The following is a 19,444-nucleotide window of genomic DNA, read 5'->3' as shown; positions in this document are numbered from 1 at the left end:
ACTATTGTTTCTCTTTCAATTCATGCCTACTTCTTCTCCAAGATATACTCTCGTACTTAATTCAGTTAAGTCAGAATGAAAGGGTGACCTGTGATAATCACCCACACTACAACAATATAGACTATTTTTAAGGATTATTATGTGTCAAAAAAATTAAAATTCATCAAAAAATAAATTTTGATACTATTTTAACTATGAAAATATGTTAATAAAAATTTTGTCAAAAATAGTATTTTTAACATATAAGTGATTGTGAAAAAAATTTAAATCTTATTTTGATAAATATTGGCTGTCAAAAATAATTTGTTAGAAAATTTTGAGAATATATTTTTTGTGATACTTATTAATTGTTAAAAATACTATTTATTTTGACACTTATTGACTATAAAATATTTTTAACAAAATATTTTAACAAAGAATGAAATGAGATCTTGAAACTAAAGAATAAATTGAGATTTTGAAGATAAAGAATGAGTAGTATAATCCTAAACTGAGAGCAGTGTGATGTCAAAATTAATAGAGCCCAAAGAAGAAAAAAAATAGTGGAGTAATTAAAAACAAATGAGTATCAAAATTGAGGAGTAATTTTCTACGGTCAAATTATTCATCAAGAAAATATAGAAGATTTGACATTTGTGATATTTGTCAAAAATATATATTAATTTTGACATTTAATTATGGTGTTAAAAAATAAAGTGTTAAAATAACTCTATTTTCTTATAGTGTTTGTCTGATCTAATTTTAATAAAAATAATATAATTTAATTAATTATATGTATTAAATTTTAATTTTTTAAAAAAATCTTAAAAAAAAGACGTTTTTGACATCTTTATTTAAGTGACTCCCATAAATTATTATTGGTCAACATAATATTTGCAGATCACGTAAGATTATATTTTATAATTTAAAGAAAATTTTGATTGTTTAATTTCAGAGGAATGGCAGTGGAGGATCCAAGTTCCCCTCATGGTGTCCGTCTAATAGTAGAGGACTACCCTTATGCAGTTGATGGACTAGACATTTGGGACGCCATTAAAACATGGGTCCAAGAATATGTATCAATATACTATCCATCAAATGACACAATTCAGCAAGACTCTGAACTCCAATCTTGGTGGCATGAAATTGTCACTGTTGGCCATGGTGACAAAAAAGATGCTCCTTGGTGGCCAACAATGCAAACTCCTCAAGAACTCATACAAGTCTGCTCTACCCTAATATGGATCGCTTCGGCGCTTCATGCAGCTGTTAATTTCGGACAGTATCCTTACGGCGGTTTCATCTTGAACCGCCCCACCCTCAGTCGGCGGTTCATGCCGGAAAAAGGAACTCCGGAATATGATGAGCTTTCAACGAATGCTCAGAAGGCTTACCTGAGAACAATAACTCCCAAGTTTCAAACTCTGATTGATCTTTCTGTTATTGAAATCTTGTCCAGGCATGCTTCTGATGAGTACTATTTAGGGCAAAGAGATAGTGCTGACTTTTGGACAAATGATACAAAGGCACAAGAAGCATTCAAGAGGTTTGGAACAAATTTGGCTAATGTTGAATTGCAATTGGTTCAGAGGAACAACAATGAGACTTTGAGGAACAGAGTTGGGCCTGTTAGCATGCCTTACACTTTGCTTTATCCTTCAAGTGAAGAAGGCTTGACTTTCAGAGGAATCCCTAATAGTATCTCTATCTAAATGCATATGGGGGTGTTAATTTTCCCCAACCCAGCAACCCTAATCCCCTAACGGCTAACCCTCCCCGTCACCACCTCACCTCAATCTGTCACAGTGTCACTCACCCAGCCACCGCCGCCAGCCGCCTGCCGTCGTCTTCTTCGTCTCACATCTGGTCCAAATATGAACCTACCCTGAAAGAAAAATTTCTGCAAAAGAAAAGCCCGAAAAACATGAATTAGTAAGCATCTCCTAAGTGATAAATTGGCCAGATACAGTAAGTAATTCAAATAATATGCAGCAATATAACTAAATTTTCCTGTTCAATAAATGTTTTGTAACAAACAAATTACAACCTGAAAAGTACATCTGGACTTGATTCCCCAAAGACCACCAGAAAAATGTTCCCAAATCAATTTCTTAGAAGTTAACATTTGGTGATTCCTTAAATTAGAGGAGAACAGCATAGTAGAATGTTTGATTCACTTTGATCATGTCCACTTCTTATGTATTTAATTTCCCATCCAGTTTTCCAGATTCTTTCGATAGAACAATATCTCAGGCATTGATCAAATCATAAGTAATAACTTGCAGCCTCCATTGCCTCCAAAGCAATTAGAGCTTTCGAAACATTTCATCAACGGTTAGAAAGAAACAGAAAGTTCAACACTTTTTATCCTACCCAAATAAACTATACTAAATTTGACACGCCAATCAGACAACCAAGTGGATGTTACAGCTGCAAGGCTTCATTAGTCAGTTCCTCAGAGAAAAAACACCCTTAGAGACATATTTCCTAAAAATTTAAATTAGGATGTAGTTCCACATTTGTGAGATGAAGAGCAACTTCCTGGCTTCGAAATCACTCTTTGGATTTAATTTATGAATTGTTATTCTTATTGTGTTTAATTAAGATACTAATGTATTAGTATTAATTAATTTCATGTTTTTCTTTCTATTAGTTATATTTAAACTTTGAAATTTTGTTATTTTTAAGTTGTTGGTGAAGAACTAAAGATATGTATTTTGAATTTATTAAGTTTATGACTATTTTTAGTATTTTATATTTTTTATTTATGTAAAATCGATTTTATCAATTTAACCAGCGATTTATAAGTTGAACTAATAAATTAGTGAACTAGTAATTTGATCGGTTTAATTATCGGTTTGTCAGGTAACAAAATTAGTGGCAACTCCATGATACATGACAAACACACGGCCCGGTCCAACTCGAACCTGGACCCGAGTGACCCGAAATTGACTAGGAAAAAAGAAATCAAATCTGAAAAGAGAGGACCGGGCCAGATCTCGGGTCACTCGGACCCGGACCCGGACCGGACCCGGACCAGTCATCGTACACATTACACAATTAGGGCTAGGGGTGTACAGGCAACAGCGCTGACCCCTGACCTCGTCTTCTCTCCCACTCCCAGCTCCTCGTTCGACTGACGACGGTGGCGACCGACGATTGACGTCCGACGACTGACGACCTACGGTGCTGCTCTGCTTCTCGGTGACGACTGACGCACCTCAAGGTTCTTCTCTCTTTCCCCCTTTCTGGGTTCTTGGATCTCATCTCAAAGTTCACAACTTTCCCATCAATTCCTCTTTTTTTTTTTTTTGTGTTTTCTCTGTTTATAACTGTTTTTGACCAGGTGTTCTGTTTCTACTTTGGATCTAAATACAGGAACTTTTATGGGATCTTCGTTTAGATTTCTATTTGAAGTTTATTGTTATTAAAATTGGTATTCGGAATCAATGACTATTGAGAAAGCATAAGGAACTTGTGTTAGTTCGGGATTCAGTGATATGCAATGCATACAGTGGGAGCAATTATAGTTATTTTTTTATGGTTCCTTTCATTTGATCTAAGCCAAAAGGATGCTTATTTGATTATTTCTGTTTCTTTGTCTTTATTTGATTATTTGATTATTTACATCACTGCTTATTGTTATTAACACAGACCTCATATCAAAGTCTTGGTTACCTCCACAGCTTTGGAGGAAGCTCTTAACTGGAATCACTGAGCTGAAGAATTCAAGAAAGAAGAGGAAGAAGATGGGTAATCAGAAGCAAAAGTGGACGCAAGACGAAGAAGATGCACTCATCGCTGGCGTGGAAAAACACGGTCCAGGGAAGTGGAAGAACATTCTCAAAGACCCTCAATTTGCACCATTTCTCACTTCACGTTCCAATATCGACCTCAAGGTGCAAAATTTCCCTGATTAGCCTCTTAAATTTCTTTTTCAAATTCGCGTCTTATCTCAATCTAAGGTTTTCTGGATAAATGGTGAAATTTGAGTGTGGGGTTTTAATTTTGTTCTTTCCTGGTAATTCAGGATAAATGGCGGAATTTGAGTGTTAGCAATGGCACTCAAGGGTCCAAGGAAAAATCTAGGGTTCCTAGAATCAAGGCTGCGGCCCCTATTGCTGCTACCCCAGTTGCTGCTGCTGCTGCTAGTAATGCCATTGTTGTTGCCGGGGAAGATGCTACTATTGTCACCACTATGATTCATCAACCTGATCCTTCTGTTGCTGTGGGTGATTCTTCTCAAAATGACGAAGATGCCAAGAATCGTCCGAGGTATATGGTTAAAACTGTTGTATGCCTCAACAAAATAAGAAAGGTATTTTGTTACTCTTGAATTGTTCTGAGGCCTGTTTGCTTTTGTTTATTTTCTCTCCAGGTACAATGCAATGGTTTTAGAAGCGCTATCAACTTTGAAAGATGCTAATGGATCTGACCTGAATGCGATTGTTAACTTCATTGAGGTCAGATTATTCATTTTTTTTTATCGTAGTGGTTTCAATACATCCATAGTTGATTGAAATGCTGTGCTGTTATCTGAGATTATATGTTATATAGGTGTTGCATATAAAAGCTGGAAATGGAAATGTGATAAATATAGTTATGCATTCTTTATTGTGAAAGATATGGGGTGGAATTTTTGGCATATGATTAGGTAAGTCCCCTCTTAGTCTAAGAAGAGAGTAGTAAACATTCTTTAATTTTTTGGGGGAGGATGAATGAGATTGGAAACACCATAGATACTTTTAACATCGAATTTCTCATTGTATTTGGTTTGGGGGGGGGGGGGGGATGAAATTTAATATGGACTGTCCATTGTCCATATTGTTCTGTTTTCGATATTCTCGCGTGTTCATTTAATTTAGTTTTGAAGAAACGACTCCATGTCAAATGCAGCAAAAACACAAGGTTCCTCAGAATTTCAGAAGGGCATTGAGTACCAGGTTGAGGAGGCTTGTTAGTCAAGGGAAACTTGAAAAGGTTTGTCCTATGTGATCCTTTTACTTTTATAGTTATTCATCTTGATTATTGCAACTCATGCTTTTACTGTTAGTTCCCTCAATATATTTTTGTTCCGCACTTTGTTTAAGCCATTGACCTAAATTTTTATTTTTAGTGTTGAGACTGCTCTCATGCCTCCTAAGAAGAAATTTCACATATCTAGGCTGAATGATTTCAGAACTTGTTTTTGCTATATGTGGATTTGTCAACTCTTTACACCGAATGCAGGTACAAAACTGTTACAAGATTAAAAAGGACTATTCACCTGTGCCAAAATCACCAGTTGCTGTGAAAAAGAATGTGTGGCCACAACGGCAACAACCACCACCACCCCCCGAGTTTGTGGCATCTAATGAGACAATAAAGGAAGCTGCTGAAACTGCAGCCTACAGAATTGCCGAGGCTGAAAGCAAGTCATATTTAGCCGCTGAAGCAGTCAAGGAGGCAGAACGAATTGCACGCTTAGCTGAAGATGCTGAGGCGATGTTACAGCTAGTACAACAGATTTATGATGCTTGTACTTCAACTCAATTATCCTACCTACCAAATAGTGAATTCTCTAAGTTGATTTGGTTATCACTGCTTTTGGGTTCATAAGCACTGATCTTGTGGGTTTACCATTGCAGGTTCGCGCGGTGAAGCTGTCATCTTGGCATCTTAAGTTGGTCAGTGTCGGGTCTATCAATGGACTCCTGGATTTTGCTCTCTGTAAAAATAGTTGTTCATATATCGAATTTCATTTCTTGAAGCTGCACTTAGGTGATGTTTATATTTAGTAACACAGTTCACCGATTTTGCATCCGAACTCGAAGCAATATACAAACTAATATGAAGTTAGTTTCATATGTTAACCACTGTTCATGTATTTTGCAAGTAGACTTCTTTGGACTTAATTTTGGCCTTCATTAGTTTAGAGTAAAACAAAAAAAATCAAATTTATATGTTTGGCCAATAAAGAAAACACCATCGAATGTTGAGTGACAAGTTGGCTTTTCATACTACATTTAACTATCGCTTACCAATTTTACCAGTCCAGACAAGTTAGCTTCATATATTTGTCAAACTATCAAAAGGTTATACTGAGTCATACGAAGGAAACATTTAATTACATGTAAACAAATAAAATTGCATCATCAGAGTCTTGGGTGTATCTTTTTCTTTATGTTTTTTTTTTTTCAAGTTTTATTTTATTTCTGGGTGGTGGCAGTGGAGATTGATGGGTTGGGTTGGAACCTTGGAGGTGATGCCATGGTTGTGTTTGTGGCTGTGGGCGGATTGGAGGACTGCTGTGAGTTTTTAAAACCTTGGTATAAATTAGAAAGGTCTTTGTTAAATTTAGATAATATATCTACATTTTAGAAATAAAGGAAAAAAGGTTTGATATTGAATTAAATTAGTCTGCAAATTTTTCAATATATTACGTTTCTCCTTATTAATTTTCGCCCAAGATATATTATTTTCTCTAATTTGTTAAGTTTTCTTTTTCTAGCGATGGTTTCAAAATCTCTAGTAGAAAAAATAAGTATTCCCATTCTTAAACATTTTTCTATTGATTTTTTTGTTTTCATTCGTATCTTTAGTGCTCTTGTGGCATGTTTTCTAATTTCTACCACCAAATTCACTCTAGAAGAGATGGAACAATCTCTTTTTCCTCCTCTTCTATTGCATTGTTTTCTTCTCCCCCCCCCCCTTGTGTCTCAATTTCTGTTCAGTGAAGTATTAAGGTGTAAATTTGTGAGTGTGAAATCTTATAGATCAAATACATGTTTAAAACCCACAAAAGCATAAACAAGACGGATTTGGATCATTTAAATTTTGAATTTCACTTTATAGAGTAAAGTGTGATTTCTCACTATTTATTTCATTGGTGAAAAATCATACTTTACCTTTTAAAATAAAAATTCAAAATTTAGAGAATTCAAATTCAAACAAAACACCCCAAAAATAACCGAAAATAATAGAGTATGGACGGTAAAATGAATAAGGACTAATGTGGTTGAAGTTGGAAAGTCTAAAAAAACTAATTTGATTAACGAATAAAATTTAAGAAATTATTTTGATAATTGAATTTTCAATTTTGTTAATAAATGTCCTAAACAGCAAAGACACTAGTTTTTTTACTATTTATTAATAAAAAAATATATGTGTACAATTTATTATTGTAAATAATTTAATTAATATTTTTTTAAAATTAATTAATCCAAAATTAAAATTTTTGCGAATCTAATTATTATTGTACTTTTAGTTTAATCTAAATCGAACCTTAGTTAAATTTTTAAATTTCTAACTCTATGAATTCGACTATGGATTCCATTTTGAAAATTTGAGTACCTCATGGTAACATTTATGATTTGATGCTCTCCCTTTTTCTTATATGATTAATTTAAAAAAGAAAGGACAAACATACACCTGAACATTTACGCATTAAATATAATTACACTTTAATTATTTAATAAGTTACACGTACATAATATTTATATATTTTGATAGATACAGTATTTTGGTATTTATTTTTTAAAAAAAAAAATAAAAATACACCTAAAAATTTACACGCACATAACTAATTAAATAATTAAAGTATAATTATATCCAACCTGTAAATTTCCAGGTATATTTTTTGTCCATTCTTCCTTAATTTAATTCCGTATCTTTCTTTACTCATTTCTGTGTGTAAGTGTAACCCTATGTTCTCTCTCTCTCTCTCTTCTCTCTCCTCTCTCGATTAGATCTTACGGAATGGATTTAGAGTGAAGGAAAGAGGGATTCTTCTCCGTACGATACTTTCCTCTCGCATCACTCTGCCTTCTCTCTTCCTTGGTGCCTCCGTCGCGCTTAATCCCTTCATCTTTTCCGTCTTTCTTCCCTCTCTCTCTCAGATCTATTAAGGTACCCTCTCTTTCTCTCTCTTCATTTCTTTTTTCTTTCCTTTTTCTTTTCACTGTGCTTCGAATACAGCTTCATTCAATACCTTCTCGTTCTTCTATTTGTTAATTTATGGGTAAAGACTGTTAAAAACCATGATTTTAAACTGGGGATGCGTGTTCTGTTTTGCGATTCCGATAATTTCTTTCGGGTAATGTAATATCAGGTTCAAGGGAATTTCTTTGTTTCTTGTATTGTATTATTGTCTTTATAAATTAAGAAGATATCACATTAACCCTGCTTGTGAACTGCATTTCACTTAATATGGTTGCTACTATGCCTGGTATTTTATTGAGTCAACGCGATAATTTAAGGTTCATAGATTACATACTTTAGTCCAATTAGGGGATATCACCATTCAGGGTTCATGTGTAGAAGTTGTTTAGTGAATTAGCTGGTGAAAATATTTAGTTACAGGTTATTTACTTATGGATCTTATAGCACTAGGCAATAGCAGATTAATATTGTCAATTGATGAAAAGACTTTCTTTTGTTTGGTGGTTATCTAATAAAATTCAACATTGTACAAAGCAATTTAACCAGGATGTGTTAATTGCATGCATTGATGGATGATGAAACTTGATTGGAGAGTATGTTTTCTTAAAATGCTATTTTGTCATGTCACCTTTGAAGTAAATAAAAAGGTTTGATTGTTCAATATTAAAAAAGGAATGAACTAGTTTTTGTTAATTCCAACACACATGATATGAGTATATCATATGAATTTGGGATATTTTTGTTCTGTTTGCTTTGTGCCTGCTAAAACTTTTACAGCTGCAGTGTTAGGGTGAAGTTTTGCTCTCTTCTATCAAATCTGTTTTTCAAACGTACTTATTTTGTGTCTCAGCTTACTTCGGTGAAATATTTGCGATGGCTGATAGCAATCCCTCCTCCGGATCACCTGGAGAAACTCAGAATCCCATACCAGATGGGAATGCACCTTCTGAAAGCGATCTTGCACTGGACAATCTAGCACAAAAAGTTCAAGAATCCCTCTCCCTTGAAAGAAGGCATAAATTTTGGGAAACCCAACCTGTTGGGCAGTTCAAGGATGTAGGGGACACCAGTTTGCCTGAAGGCCCTATTGAAGCTCCAACTCCCTTGTCAGAGGTCAAACAAGAACCCTACAACCTCCCTAGCCTCTATGAATGGGTAACTTGTGACATCAACTCCGATGAGATGTGCAATGAAGTATACACCCTTCTTGCAAACAATTACGTGGAGGACGATGAGAACATGTTTAGATTTAACTACTCAAAAGAATTTCTGCGCTGGGCTCTTCAACCTCCTGGTTACTTCAAGAGTTGGCATATCGGTGTCCGTGTTAAGACATCCAAGAAGATGGTTGCCTTTATAAGTGGTGTTCCTGCTAAAATCCGCGCTCGTGATGATGTTGTTAATATGGCAGAGATCAATTTTCTTTGTGTTCATAAGAAGCTTAGAACTAAGAGGCTTGCTCCTGTAATGATTAAAGAGGTGACCCGGAGAGTGCACTTGGAGGACATATGGCAGGCTGCTTATACTGCTGGAGTGGTTCTTCCGACTCCGATAGCAACCTGCCAATACTGGCACAGATCCTTAAATCCGAAGAAGCTAATCGATGTTGGATTTTCACGGCTCGGTGCACGAATGACAATGAGTCGAACAATCAAGCTTTATAAGTTGCCAGAATCAACAGTCACCCCAGGTTTCAGAAAGATGGAAATCCATGATGTTCCTGCAGTTACTAGACTAATTAGGAATTATTTGAGCCAGTTTGTCGTCGCACCTGATTTTGATGAAAACGATGTGGAGCATTGGCTTCTTCCGAAGGAGGATGTTGTTGATAGTTATCTTGTTGAAAGTCCTGAAACTCATGAGGTCACTGACTTCTGCAGTTTTTATACGCTTCCTTCTACAATCCTTGGAAACTCAAACTATTCAATTTTGAAAGCAGCGTATTCCTTCTACAATGTGTCGACAATGACCCCCTTGCTTCAACTGATGAATGATGCTCTCATTGTAGCAAAACAGAAGGACCATGACGTTTTTAATGCATTGGATGTCATGCAGAATGAAGCCTTCTTGAAAGAACTGAAATTTGGACCAGGTGATGGGAAGCTTCATTATTATCTTTACAACTACCGGATAAGGAATGGGTTGAAGCCATCAGAACTTGGCCTTGTCCTTCTGTAGCTTAAAGTTTACCGAAAATTTATTGCAATTTATGGATTTTGAATTACAATCGTTTTGCTGATAGACTTTGTATCGTTGGTTGCACATGATGTTAGACTTCAAATTTTGCCTGACTATCTGAACAAAACAAACACATTAGACACTGAATTTTCATGGTTACGAATTTTATACCAAGTTATGTCTTTGTTGCATAAACCTGAAAGAAAGCAGCAGTACCTATCTGCTTCAGTTCATGCCTCTCATCTCCATCTATATTTGTTTCCCTGCCTCTCATCACAGCTGATTTATTTTCTTGAACTTTCCAATTGTCATGACAGGTTTATTGTCTTAGTTGGCTATGAATATTTCCAGAACAGATTAAATATGCTTTTAGGTGGATGCAAATATTTCTTGTGTTGTTAGATCAAGTCCCATTAGTTTTGATAACAAAAATTGAATATCCTCAATCCAAATCCATATCATGGCTTTTAATTAAAAGCCAGAGAGATACGTAATGAATAATTCAAGCTGGATATAGTGATTAGTACTTGCTGGATGAAAAAGCATTATGTGGTTTGTTTATATCGCTGGGGTGACTCTATCAATGCTTATACTAATTTATTAGGATTTCATAATTAAAATTGTTTTGTCAAGGGTCAAAGGAAGTTCATATTGGAAAAGTAAATTGATAACGAAGTGCCCTTAAATAGATCTAAAGCAGTGCTTTGTTAGCAACAATACAGAGCTGGAGAAGAATTTCTTAGTTGCCATTAACCACCACCATCGTTTCTATGATTTTCTTCTCTTTTTCTTTTTTTTAAAAAAGTCTTTTTTTTGTACATAAAAAAAAAAGAGTCTTTTATTCATCAGAAACATGACAAGTGAATGGCCACATAATATTGAGCTATGCCACTAGTGTTTTATTTTGGCAATGATGCTAGCAATGGCAACTACTACTATCCTTTGGTGACCAAATAACATGAAAAAAAAAGGGTCAAGAAACTATGGTTTTTATGTAGATATAATAAGAATGGAGAACTTCTACAATTTTACATAAAAAAACACAGTAGAATTTATAATTAATTTTACAAAGGACTACCAATAATTCTCCCCAAACAGAGGGCTACCGAATCCAAATCCAAAGCCCGGTTTCTAATGTTGGCTTTTCACTCTAACTCCCACTATACATTTGTATCTTCTACCCATTTTAGCTTCTAATCAGATACTTAAATGATGATGTAGCTTCAGAGTGTTTACATAACATTACTCATCAGAAGAAGGAAAGAGGGGAAGAGAAGAGAGAGAGGGGGGTTGGAAGGGCACAAGAACCATCATGGTTGATATAACAAAAATAAACATATTAGAGATAGAACAAACTTCCAGACATTGAAATATCTGGGTAAACTGTGACTTATTTACATAAATATATGTTATTTACAGGCATAAGCATGATCCGAATTCCCTACTTTTATCACTATCCCTTAGAGATGACAGCTAAGACATGACAAAAATACAGAGATGGAGAGAGAAAGAAAATTCGTATCCTTGCTCTCTACCTTTCAACAAAAAAATTGACAGATTGTTGTATATTCATATCTCCAGCTCCACACACAATTTCTTATTTTTCTCTCCATCTCTGTATTTGTGTCCTACGATAGCTATCAAACACTACACAATTGTAGAATAATCATGCTAATAGAGAAGCAAGAGAACCTCCAAAATTGACACATCAGGATACAACAAAATAAATAGAAAGGGAGGCGATCATACTTAGTACTCTCTTAAAACAAACCCTTAAAGTATCCATCAATCATTCAATTATTATTGATCAAAATGAAGAAGCCTCCTGCGACAAGTGAAGCAAAAATGCACAAATTCACTCACGTACGTTCCTTCGCGCTATCATCTCTGTATGCTTTGGCCTTATCAATAGACTTCATGGCTTCTTCAAATGATTTCTGAGTGCAACATTAACAAGTAACAAAGGAGTATTTCAATGTTCCAGCACAATACAGTTCTCAAAGGGAATTTCCAAGAAATCAATAATCCATACTAAATACTTGTTTTATCCTTGTAAGCAAAATAGTGTTGTGTCAACACAAATAATAAAATTTGATAAATAAAAGGCAGAAGGTGTTTCATTGCCATTATCACACATATTTCAAGTTTTTCTCCACACACTTTCTCAGTTAAAGAACGTCAATTTGTGTTGCTTATTATCATCATCAGATTAACTTCAATATAAAAATCAAGATTTAATATTTTGGCTCAGTAACATATAGTTTATACTTGTCAAAAGATTATAATAGAAATTTCAAAAGGAAACAGGATAATAAAATAATAGAAAGGCTATATCATTGAGCTGGGATATCTGATCACCAAAATTGGAAGCTTAAGAAAAGAAGCTCCAGGAAAGGGGAAAATCAAAACTCTTACCCCAGAATTTTGCCTTTCCCACAAAGATTCTCCACTTTTATCGATGATAACTATTCCACCCAATATAGCTCTGCAAGAAAATATTCCATCAGGTTTATCAGCAACACACTTTTGAACAAAAAGCAGCTAAACAATTGTCAATTATTCAGGTCAATTATTCAGATGTATAGGTTAATGTTGTGTGCACCCACGAACAACAACAAATTAGTCCCAGGTCCCTACAAATGCAAACTTCTGATACCTCAACTCTGCGTTATTTGCTACCAGAAATTAATGAGATGATACACCGGAGTAATGGTTGAGTAGTCTCCATGTGACTTTAAGGTCACAGGTTTAAGCCGTGGAAACAGCCAGAGATATAATTATTAGGTTAGGCTGTGTACGTTACACACCCTTTGGGTGCGGCCCATCCCCAGACCCTGTGTAGCGGGATGCTTGTGCCAGGGATGCCCTTTTTTTAATGCACCCACATGGGTGTGGCACCTTACTCTGCCTCGTCCTCCTCCCACCTCATCCTTTGTCCTCATCCCATCTACACTGCTTATTTAAGTTGGTTAACCTTCAATTGGCTATCCCTTGTCCTCATTCCATCAATATCGCTTATTTAAGTTGGTTAACCTTGTCATCTATAGACTTATTCTCCAAGCTACTTCAAACTATAAACTTTTGCATTATATTCACATACTTTGAATTGCAAAACCATCGTAAGGAAAACACAAAATCCCTGTAAGAAATATTATGGTAAAATGTCCAGTGCATTTGATTTTGGTGAGGCATCATGCTGACCCACAGAGTGGATATACCCCACCCCATCTATGTCTCATCCATGGTTTGAAATGATACGATATCCAAAAAAGCGTGAGCACACCTAAATAAAATCTTTTAGGCATGTCACTCCAATGCAAATAATACTTGATGGATTCACAATGAGAGTTCTCTATTCCATGCCCTTTTTTGTGAGTGTTTGTGATATGCATACACTAAATCAACAGGGCAGGATGCATATTGTGCTTGCCTTCTAATGCATGGTAGCTCCATGTCAAATGAAAACAGGCACAGTTGTGACCAGCATCAGTGGCTGGGTAAATACAGTATTCTTATATATCATATACTTCCAATTCTTAAAAGCTTTCTTCCCCTAGCAACTGCTATACAAACTATACATAAGCTGTTAGTGCTACTGTTTATTAAATCCTTAGTAGATTATTAACTTTCTTTTACTATTTAATTGACCTTTTGTGCTTATGGAAACATTAAATTCATAACTTGGATGAACTAAACACAAGGTAGGTTTACCACTTGATAATTATTAAGTATAATTCACGGTACATCAATATACATTTTCACCTCTCACTAGACAATATCTAAAGATTTTGCATTGTTCAAGAACTGGTAATGGAAACTGAGAGGAATTTTTCCGGGTAATGCTCCCATCTATATGCACATATCCATATACGAAATTGAATAAAAATCATAGCAATAAAAAGGCAGAAATAGAAATTGCATTAACCACTAAAAACTGCATAATTAAAACAAAAAGAAGCCACATTACGCTGCAAAGCCGAGATTGAGGAGAGAAGATCTCGCCGTCAAAATTCGAATAGCAAGCTCAAACTTCGAAGCAATGCCGCCTCCGCCGCCACCACCACCACCATATTGATGCCTGGACCTTTGTTGGTAACTACTACTCCCACGACCGTATCCGTAAGAATACTGCGAATAGTAACTGCTGCTACCACCGGCAGCGGTGGAGCGGGAGCGGAAATTGTAATCGGCGCGCTTGCGATCGTCCATGAGGACCTCATAAGCCTCAGAAACCTGCTTGAATCGAAGCGTGGCGTTGTCCCTGACGACCTTGGGCGAGTGGGAGTGCTTGTCTGGATGGAATTGAAACGCCAATTTCTTGAACGCTGCTTTGATCTCTTCCTTTGATGCGGTTCTGTGCAACCCTAGAACCTTGTAATGATCCATTCTTGCGATTAATTCTTATTTTCTCGGGAAAGTGATGGGAGGAAAGGTAAGCGGGATGGTTATTCATGGCGCGAAGAAAAGGAAGTCGTCGTGGAACCTCTTCGGCCGCTTCTTTTCTTCTGCTTTTCAATTTTTCTTCACGGTATATGATTTATGGAGTCAAAACTGGGCCACAGTATTCAACGGCCAAGCCCAAACAGTGTTGGTTTAGATTTCTACTACACTAAATTTTGTTGGTCAAAAAATACTATATAGAATAAACTACCATTTCTATCTACAAAAGTTGAAGACGCTGACATATCTACCCATCAAAGATGAAAATTATCATTTATACCCATAAAAAATGGCTTTTGCAAGCAAAATTGTTAGGTACCAGACAAATGACACAGCAAAATATAGAGATGAAAAATTAGAAATTTGTATAAAATATGGAAACAATTGAATAACTTTCTTTGAGAATTACAACTTCTCTCTATCACAAGGAGACTACAATAACACTCTCTCTTGACAAAAGGAGAACACACTTCTCTCTATATATATAGAAGAAAACTACTCAAAGAAATATTATGTTATTCTCTTTGGATGACTTGTTTGAAATGAATTAAAGAAAAGCTCAATTTATAGGTGAGTCTCTTCAATATGAATCATCCGTCAATTAGAGGTATATAATTTTTCTCTTTTTCAACCATTAAAATTCTAAGGTTATAAACTAAGATTGTTTATTACCTCTCATTTTATTTAGTTATTATTTATTTATATATTTTCTAAAATTAGCTTTACTAATTTTACAATCTCCCACTTAAAGCTAATTTTTGATAAATTTTCAAAATTTATGTTGCTCATGTATTCCATAGGCCGTATGAGGATCTACACCATTCAAACTTTTCTGTGTTGATTGGTTTTGTCATGGCATCTGCTAGGTTATCTTTAGTGTGAATCTTCTGCATATCAACACTTCCTTCTTCTACTACTTCCCGAACAAAGTGATATTGTACTCCAATGTGTTTTGTTCTTGAATGAAAGGCAGGATTCCTTGCAATGTGCAAGGCACTCTGACTGTCACAATACACAGAAATCTTCTATTGTTTGTACCCGAGTTCTTCTATCAACCTTTGGATCCAAATAGCTTCCTTGCATGCTTGTGTAGCTGCCATATATTTAGCTTCTGTAGTAGATAAAGCTACAACAGTCTGTAATTTAGATAGCCAGCTCACAGCTCCTCCTGCAAGTGTAAACACATAGCCTGTAGTAGATTTTCGTTTATCAAGATCACCTGCAAAGTCTGAGTCGACATATCCATTGACAATGAATTCTGATCCTCCAAAACATAATGCAACATTTGAGGTTCCTTTGATGTATCTCAAGATTCTCTTAACAACATTCCAATGCTCTTTACCCGGATCTGCCATAAATCGACTTACCACCGCAACTGTTTGAGCGAATATCTGGTCTTGTACAGATCATGGCATACATAAGGCTTCCCATCGCTGATGCATACGGTACTCGAGACATTTCTATCCTCTCTGCTTCACTACTAGGGCACATACTTGAGGATAATTTGAAATTCATAGGAAGTGGGGTTGAAATTGGCTTACATTCTTGCATATTGAAGCGTTGCAAGATTTTCTTCAAATAATTCTTTTGCGATAGCCAAATCTTCCTATCTTTTTTGTCTCGGTGAATTTGCATCCCTAAAATCTTGTTTGCTGGTTCCAAGTCTTTCATATCAAACTCCCTAGCCAACTGTGCCTTCAATTCTTGGATTTGATCTTTGTTGGGACCTACCACCAACATGTCATCCACATACAACAGTAGAATAATGAAATCATTATCACCAGACCTCTTGTAATAAGTACAATGATCTGAACTAAGTCTGTTGTATCCAAGGCTAATAATGAAAGAATCAAATCTCTTGTACCAACACCTTGGCGCCTACTTTAGACCGTATAGAGATTTAGTTAACCTGCAAACCAAGTTTTCTTTTCCTTGTTCTTCAAAACCTTCTGGTTGGAGCATATATATCTCTTCTTCAAGTTCTCCATGAAGAAAAGCAGTCTTTACATCTAATTGCTCTAGATGTAAATCAAATGCAGCACACATAGCCAAAACTACTCTAATAGTAGTTAGTCTCACCACTGGAGAAAATATTTCATTGAAGTCAATACCTTCTTTCTGAGCATAACCCTTGACAACCAATCTTGCACGATATCGTTCCACCTGATCATTACTATCTCGTTTGATCTTGTAAACCCATTTGTTACCAATGGCTTTCCGACCTGCTGGAAGTTCAACAAGTTTCCAGGTATGGTTCCTATGTAATACCTCAATTTCTTCTTGCATTGCTGTCATCCACATAGAAGCGTCTGGATTGCGCATAGCCTCCATAAAAGTTGTTGGCTCTCCATCTTCTGTCAAAAGACAATATGCATCATGGTTTGTCAAAACATAATTTGAGTGCCATGATGGTGTTCTTCTTTGTCGAGTAGATCGATGAACTTCTATGTCATTAGCCTCTGCTTCTTGTTCTTCGTGCTGTGGTTCTGCTTCAGAAAGATCACCTTCTCTGCATTTTTCATCTATTTGAACAGTGGTTATCTCTTTAATAGTGCTGTCATTTTCTTGTTCTTTTTGCAATTCATCTTCTGCAAATATCACATCTCTACTGACAACTACATTGCGGGCAGTGGGATCCCACAGGCGATACCCCTTAACACCGTCAGCATAACCCAAGAATATACATTTTCTAGACTTTGGGTCTAGCTTTGTTCTTTCTTGGGAATTGTACATCACGTACACAGGACAACCAAATATATGTAAAGAAGAATAATTACGTGGCTTACCTTGCCACATCTCCATTGGTGTCTTTAACCCAATTGCAGTTGATGGTGACCGATTTATCACATAACAGGCGATTTTAACAGCTTCTGCCCAAAAAGACTTGGCTAAACCTGCAGTTTGCAACATAGCTCGTGCTCTTTCTAGGAGAGTCCTATTCATTCGCTCTGCTACACCATTTTGCTGAGGCGTATATGCAACTGTGAATTGTCGTTGAATACCTGCTTGCTTGCAAAATATTAGAAAATCACCATCAACATATTCTCCTCCATTATCTGTCCTTAAACACTTGATCTTCTTTCCAGATTCAAGTTCTAACTTTGCTTTGAACTCTTTGAACATCGTAAACACGTCTGACTTTTTCTTGATCGGGTACACCCATAGCCTCCTAAAGTAATCATTAATAAATGATACAAGATATTTTGCTCCTCCTAGGGACATCTCCGGCGATTCCCACACATCAGAATGAATCAACTCCAATATGTGCTTGCTCCGAGCAGTTGATCTACCAAACGTCAATCTATGTTGTTTGCTTGTAATGCAGTGCTTACAAAACGGTAAGTTTACCGATTTGAGCCCGGGAATGAGATTACGTTCTACAAGAATCTTCAAGCCTCGTTCTGACATGTGGTCTAGTTTTCAATGCCATATCATCGTCATTTCTTCTTGGCTTGTTGAAGCAACTGATGCCTCTGCCTCTTGCAAAGTATCTCCCATAAGCATGTATAGATTTGCTGCAATCTTTTCTGCTTTTATTACCACAAGAGCTCCTTTAACAAATTTTAAGATCCCACACCACAATTGTAGCATTTGACCTGCTTCTTACTTTGTGACTTTGGTCTACTTTGACTCCCACTGAAACCACGCTCTATTGATCTCCCTCTTGTCATCAACAAAGCTTCTGCTTGTTTTGAGCTTTCTAATCTATCTTCCTTATTCTTGCGCCTAGATTCTTCTTCAAGAACCGCAGCAGCCATGTCATCAAAAAAAAGATAATCAGTCAAAACATTATTAGTTAAGTTAATGATAAGCTGATCATATGAATCTGGTAGACTTTGAAGTAAGAGCTCTGCACGTTCGTTTTCCGCTATGGTATATTCCAACGATGAGAGTTGGGAAAATAGCGTATTTAGATTGTTGATGTGATCCGTTGCCGATGTGGATTCACTCATTCGAAGAGTATAAAGCCTTCTCTTCAAGAATATCTTGTTGTGAAGTGACTTGACTTCATATAATTTGGTGAGAGCATCCCAAATTTTCTTTGCTGTCTTTTTCTCTGCTACACTTGATAAAACTGAATCAGCTAGTGCCAAGTGTAAGTTTGCAACAGCATTGTTGTCCATCTCCTTCCATTTTTCATCTGTAATTCCAATGGGTCTACTTTCAATTGCTGTCACGCAATTGTCTTTTCTCATAATGGCTTTTATCTTCAATTTCCATATGGAAAAATTACTCCCACTGAATTTCGGAATTTCATAATTTGCTGCCATTTTTTTTAAACGGTAACTCGCAGCGGAAAAAAAAATATATTAATTAGCAACCTTTGCCTCTGATACCACTGTTAGGTACCAGACAAATGACACAGCAAAATATAGAGATGAAAAATTAGAAATTTGTATAAAATATGGAAACAATTGAATAACTTTCTTTGAGAATTACAACTTCTCTCTATCACAAGGAGACTACAATAACACTCTCTCTTGACAAAAGGAGAACACACTTCTCTCTATATATATAGAAGAAAACTACTCAAAGAAATATTATGTTATTCTCTTTGGATGACTTGATTGAAATGAATTAAAAAAAAGCTCAATTTATAGGTGAGTCTCTTCAATATGAACCATCCGTCAATTAGAGGTATATAATTTTTCTCTTTTTCAACCATTAAAATTCTAAGGTTATAAACTAAGATTGTTTATTACCTCTCATTTTATTTAGTTATTATTTATTTATATATTTTCTAAAATTAGCTTTACTAATTTTACAAAAATTATCCAAACCCTAAAAAATTAAATGAAATTCCTAAACTACCCTTCTTTTCAGTCTCCACCACTACTACCATTGTCTTCTCCCCTCTTCCTTTTCACTCCTTTCCAAACCAAAATCTGTTCCAGAGAGCCAGCCTCCCCCTTTTCTCTTCTCTCTC

At 35.8% G+C, this 19,444-nt stretch overlaps 4 protein-coding genes across 7 annotated transcripts in view; 3 read left to right on the top strand and 1 right to left on the bottom strand.

Moving 5' to 3' along the window:
- The window catches only part of LOC107617918 (seed linoleate 9S-lipoxygenase-3), an 8,241-nt gene extending 6,535 nt beyond the window's left edge, over positions 1-1,706 (top strand). For both annotated transcript variants that reach the window (XM_016319798.2, XM_016319797.2), the window contains exon 9: positions 935-1,706. In XM_016319798.2, the coding sequence (XP_016175284.1) occupies positions 935-1,691 (757 nt within the window). In that variant the 3' untranslated portion in view covers positions 1,692-1,706. The remainder of the gene's footprint in view (positions 1-934) is intronic.
- Positions 3,023-5,908, top strand: LOC107618954 (telomere repeat-binding factor 4). 2 transcript variants are annotated; one of them, XM_016321148.2, is made up of 7 exons: positions 3,023-3,205; positions 3,634-3,878; positions 4,010-4,254; positions 4,358-4,442; positions 4,876-4,959; positions 5,209-5,497; positions 5,607-5,908. In XM_016321148.2, the coding sequence occupies exons 2-7, from the start codon at positions 3,729-3,731 to the stop codon at positions 5,639-5,641; spliced, it is 888 nt and encodes a 295-aa protein (XP_016176634.1). In that variant the 5' UTR covers positions 3,023-3,205; positions 3,634-3,728; the 3' UTR covers positions 5,642-5,908. The 2 variants fall into 2 exon arrangements, with proteins under 2 accessions (XP_016176634.1, XP_016176635.1); XM_016321149.2 differs by having other exon boundaries at positions 3,043-3,205; positions 3,666-3,878.
- On the top strand, positions 7,622-10,310 carry LOC107618291 (glycylpeptide N-tetradecanoyltransferase 1). Of its 2 annotated transcripts, none has more exons than XM_016320309.2 (2): positions 7,622-7,866; positions 8,750-10,310. In XM_016320309.2, the coding sequence occupies exon 2, from the start codon at positions 8,773-8,775 to the stop codon at positions 10,075-10,077; it is 1,305 nt and encodes a 434-aa protein (XP_016175795.1). In that variant the 5' UTR covers positions 7,622-7,866; positions 8,750-8,772; the 3' UTR covers positions 10,078-10,310. The 2 variants fall into 2 exon arrangements, with proteins under 2 accessions (XP_016175795.1, XP_020967986.1); XM_021112327.1 differs by lacking the exon at positions 7,622-7,866 and adding an exon at positions 7,893-8,053.
- On the bottom strand, positions 11,402-14,639 carry LOC107619565 (chaperone protein dnaJ 72). Its single transcript, XM_016321856.2, has 3 exons — positions 14,045-14,639; positions 12,493-12,562; positions 11,402-12,014 (listed from the first exon to the last, which is right to left on the bottom strand). The coding sequence occupies exons 1-3, from the start codon at positions 14,461-14,463 to the stop codon at positions 11,937-11,939; spliced, it is 567 nt and encodes a 188-aa protein (XP_016177342.1). The 5' UTR covers positions 14,464-14,639; the 3' UTR covers positions 11,402-11,936.

Source organism: Arachis ipaensis, chromosome B09, assembly GCF_000816755.2.
Source record: "Arachis ipaensis cultivar K30076 chromosome B09, Araip1.1, whole genome shotgun sequence".
Taxonomy (NCBI): Eukaryota; Viridiplantae; Streptophyta; class Magnoliopsida; order Fabales; family Fabaceae; genus Arachis; species Arachis ipaensis.
The sequence above is the reverse complement of the archived record's forward strand: the minus strand, read 5'-3'. Positions and strand labels throughout refer to the sequence as shown.

What these genes read in the sequence shown, in the direction of transcription:
- LOC107618954 (XM_016321148.2), top strand. Translation starts at nt 3,729, where the DNA reads ATGGGTAATCAGAAGCAAAAGTGGACGCAAGACGAAGAAGATGCACTC. An exon ending in GTTCCAATATCGACCTCAAG is followed by an intron (nt 3,879 to 4,009) that starts GTGCAAAATTTC and finishes CTGGTAATTCAG; the next exon opens with GATAAATGGCGGAATTTGAG. An exon ending in ACAACAGATTTATGATGCTT is followed by an intron (nt 5,498 to 5,606) that starts GTACTTCAACTC and finishes TTACCATTGCAG; the next exon opens with GTTCGCGCGGTGAAGCTGTC.
- LOC107618291 (XM_016320309.2), top strand. Translation starts at nt 8,773, where the DNA reads ATGGCTGATAGCAATCCCTCCTCCGGATCACCTGGAGAAACTCAGAAT.
- LOC107619565 (XM_016321856.2), bottom strand. Translation starts at nt 14,463, where the DNA reads ATGGATCATTACAAGGTTCTAGGGTTGCACAGAACCGCATCAAAGGAA. An exon ending in CTCAATCTCGGCTTTGCAGC is followed by an intron (nt 12,563 to 14,044) that starts GTAATGTGGCTT and finishes ATTTTCTTGCAG; the next exon opens with AGCTATATTGGGTGGAATAG. An exon ending in GGGAAAGGCAAAATTCTGGG is followed by an intron (nt 12,015 to 12,492) that starts GTAAGAGTTTTG and finishes TGTTGCACTCAG; the next exon opens with AAATCATTTGAAGAAGCCAT.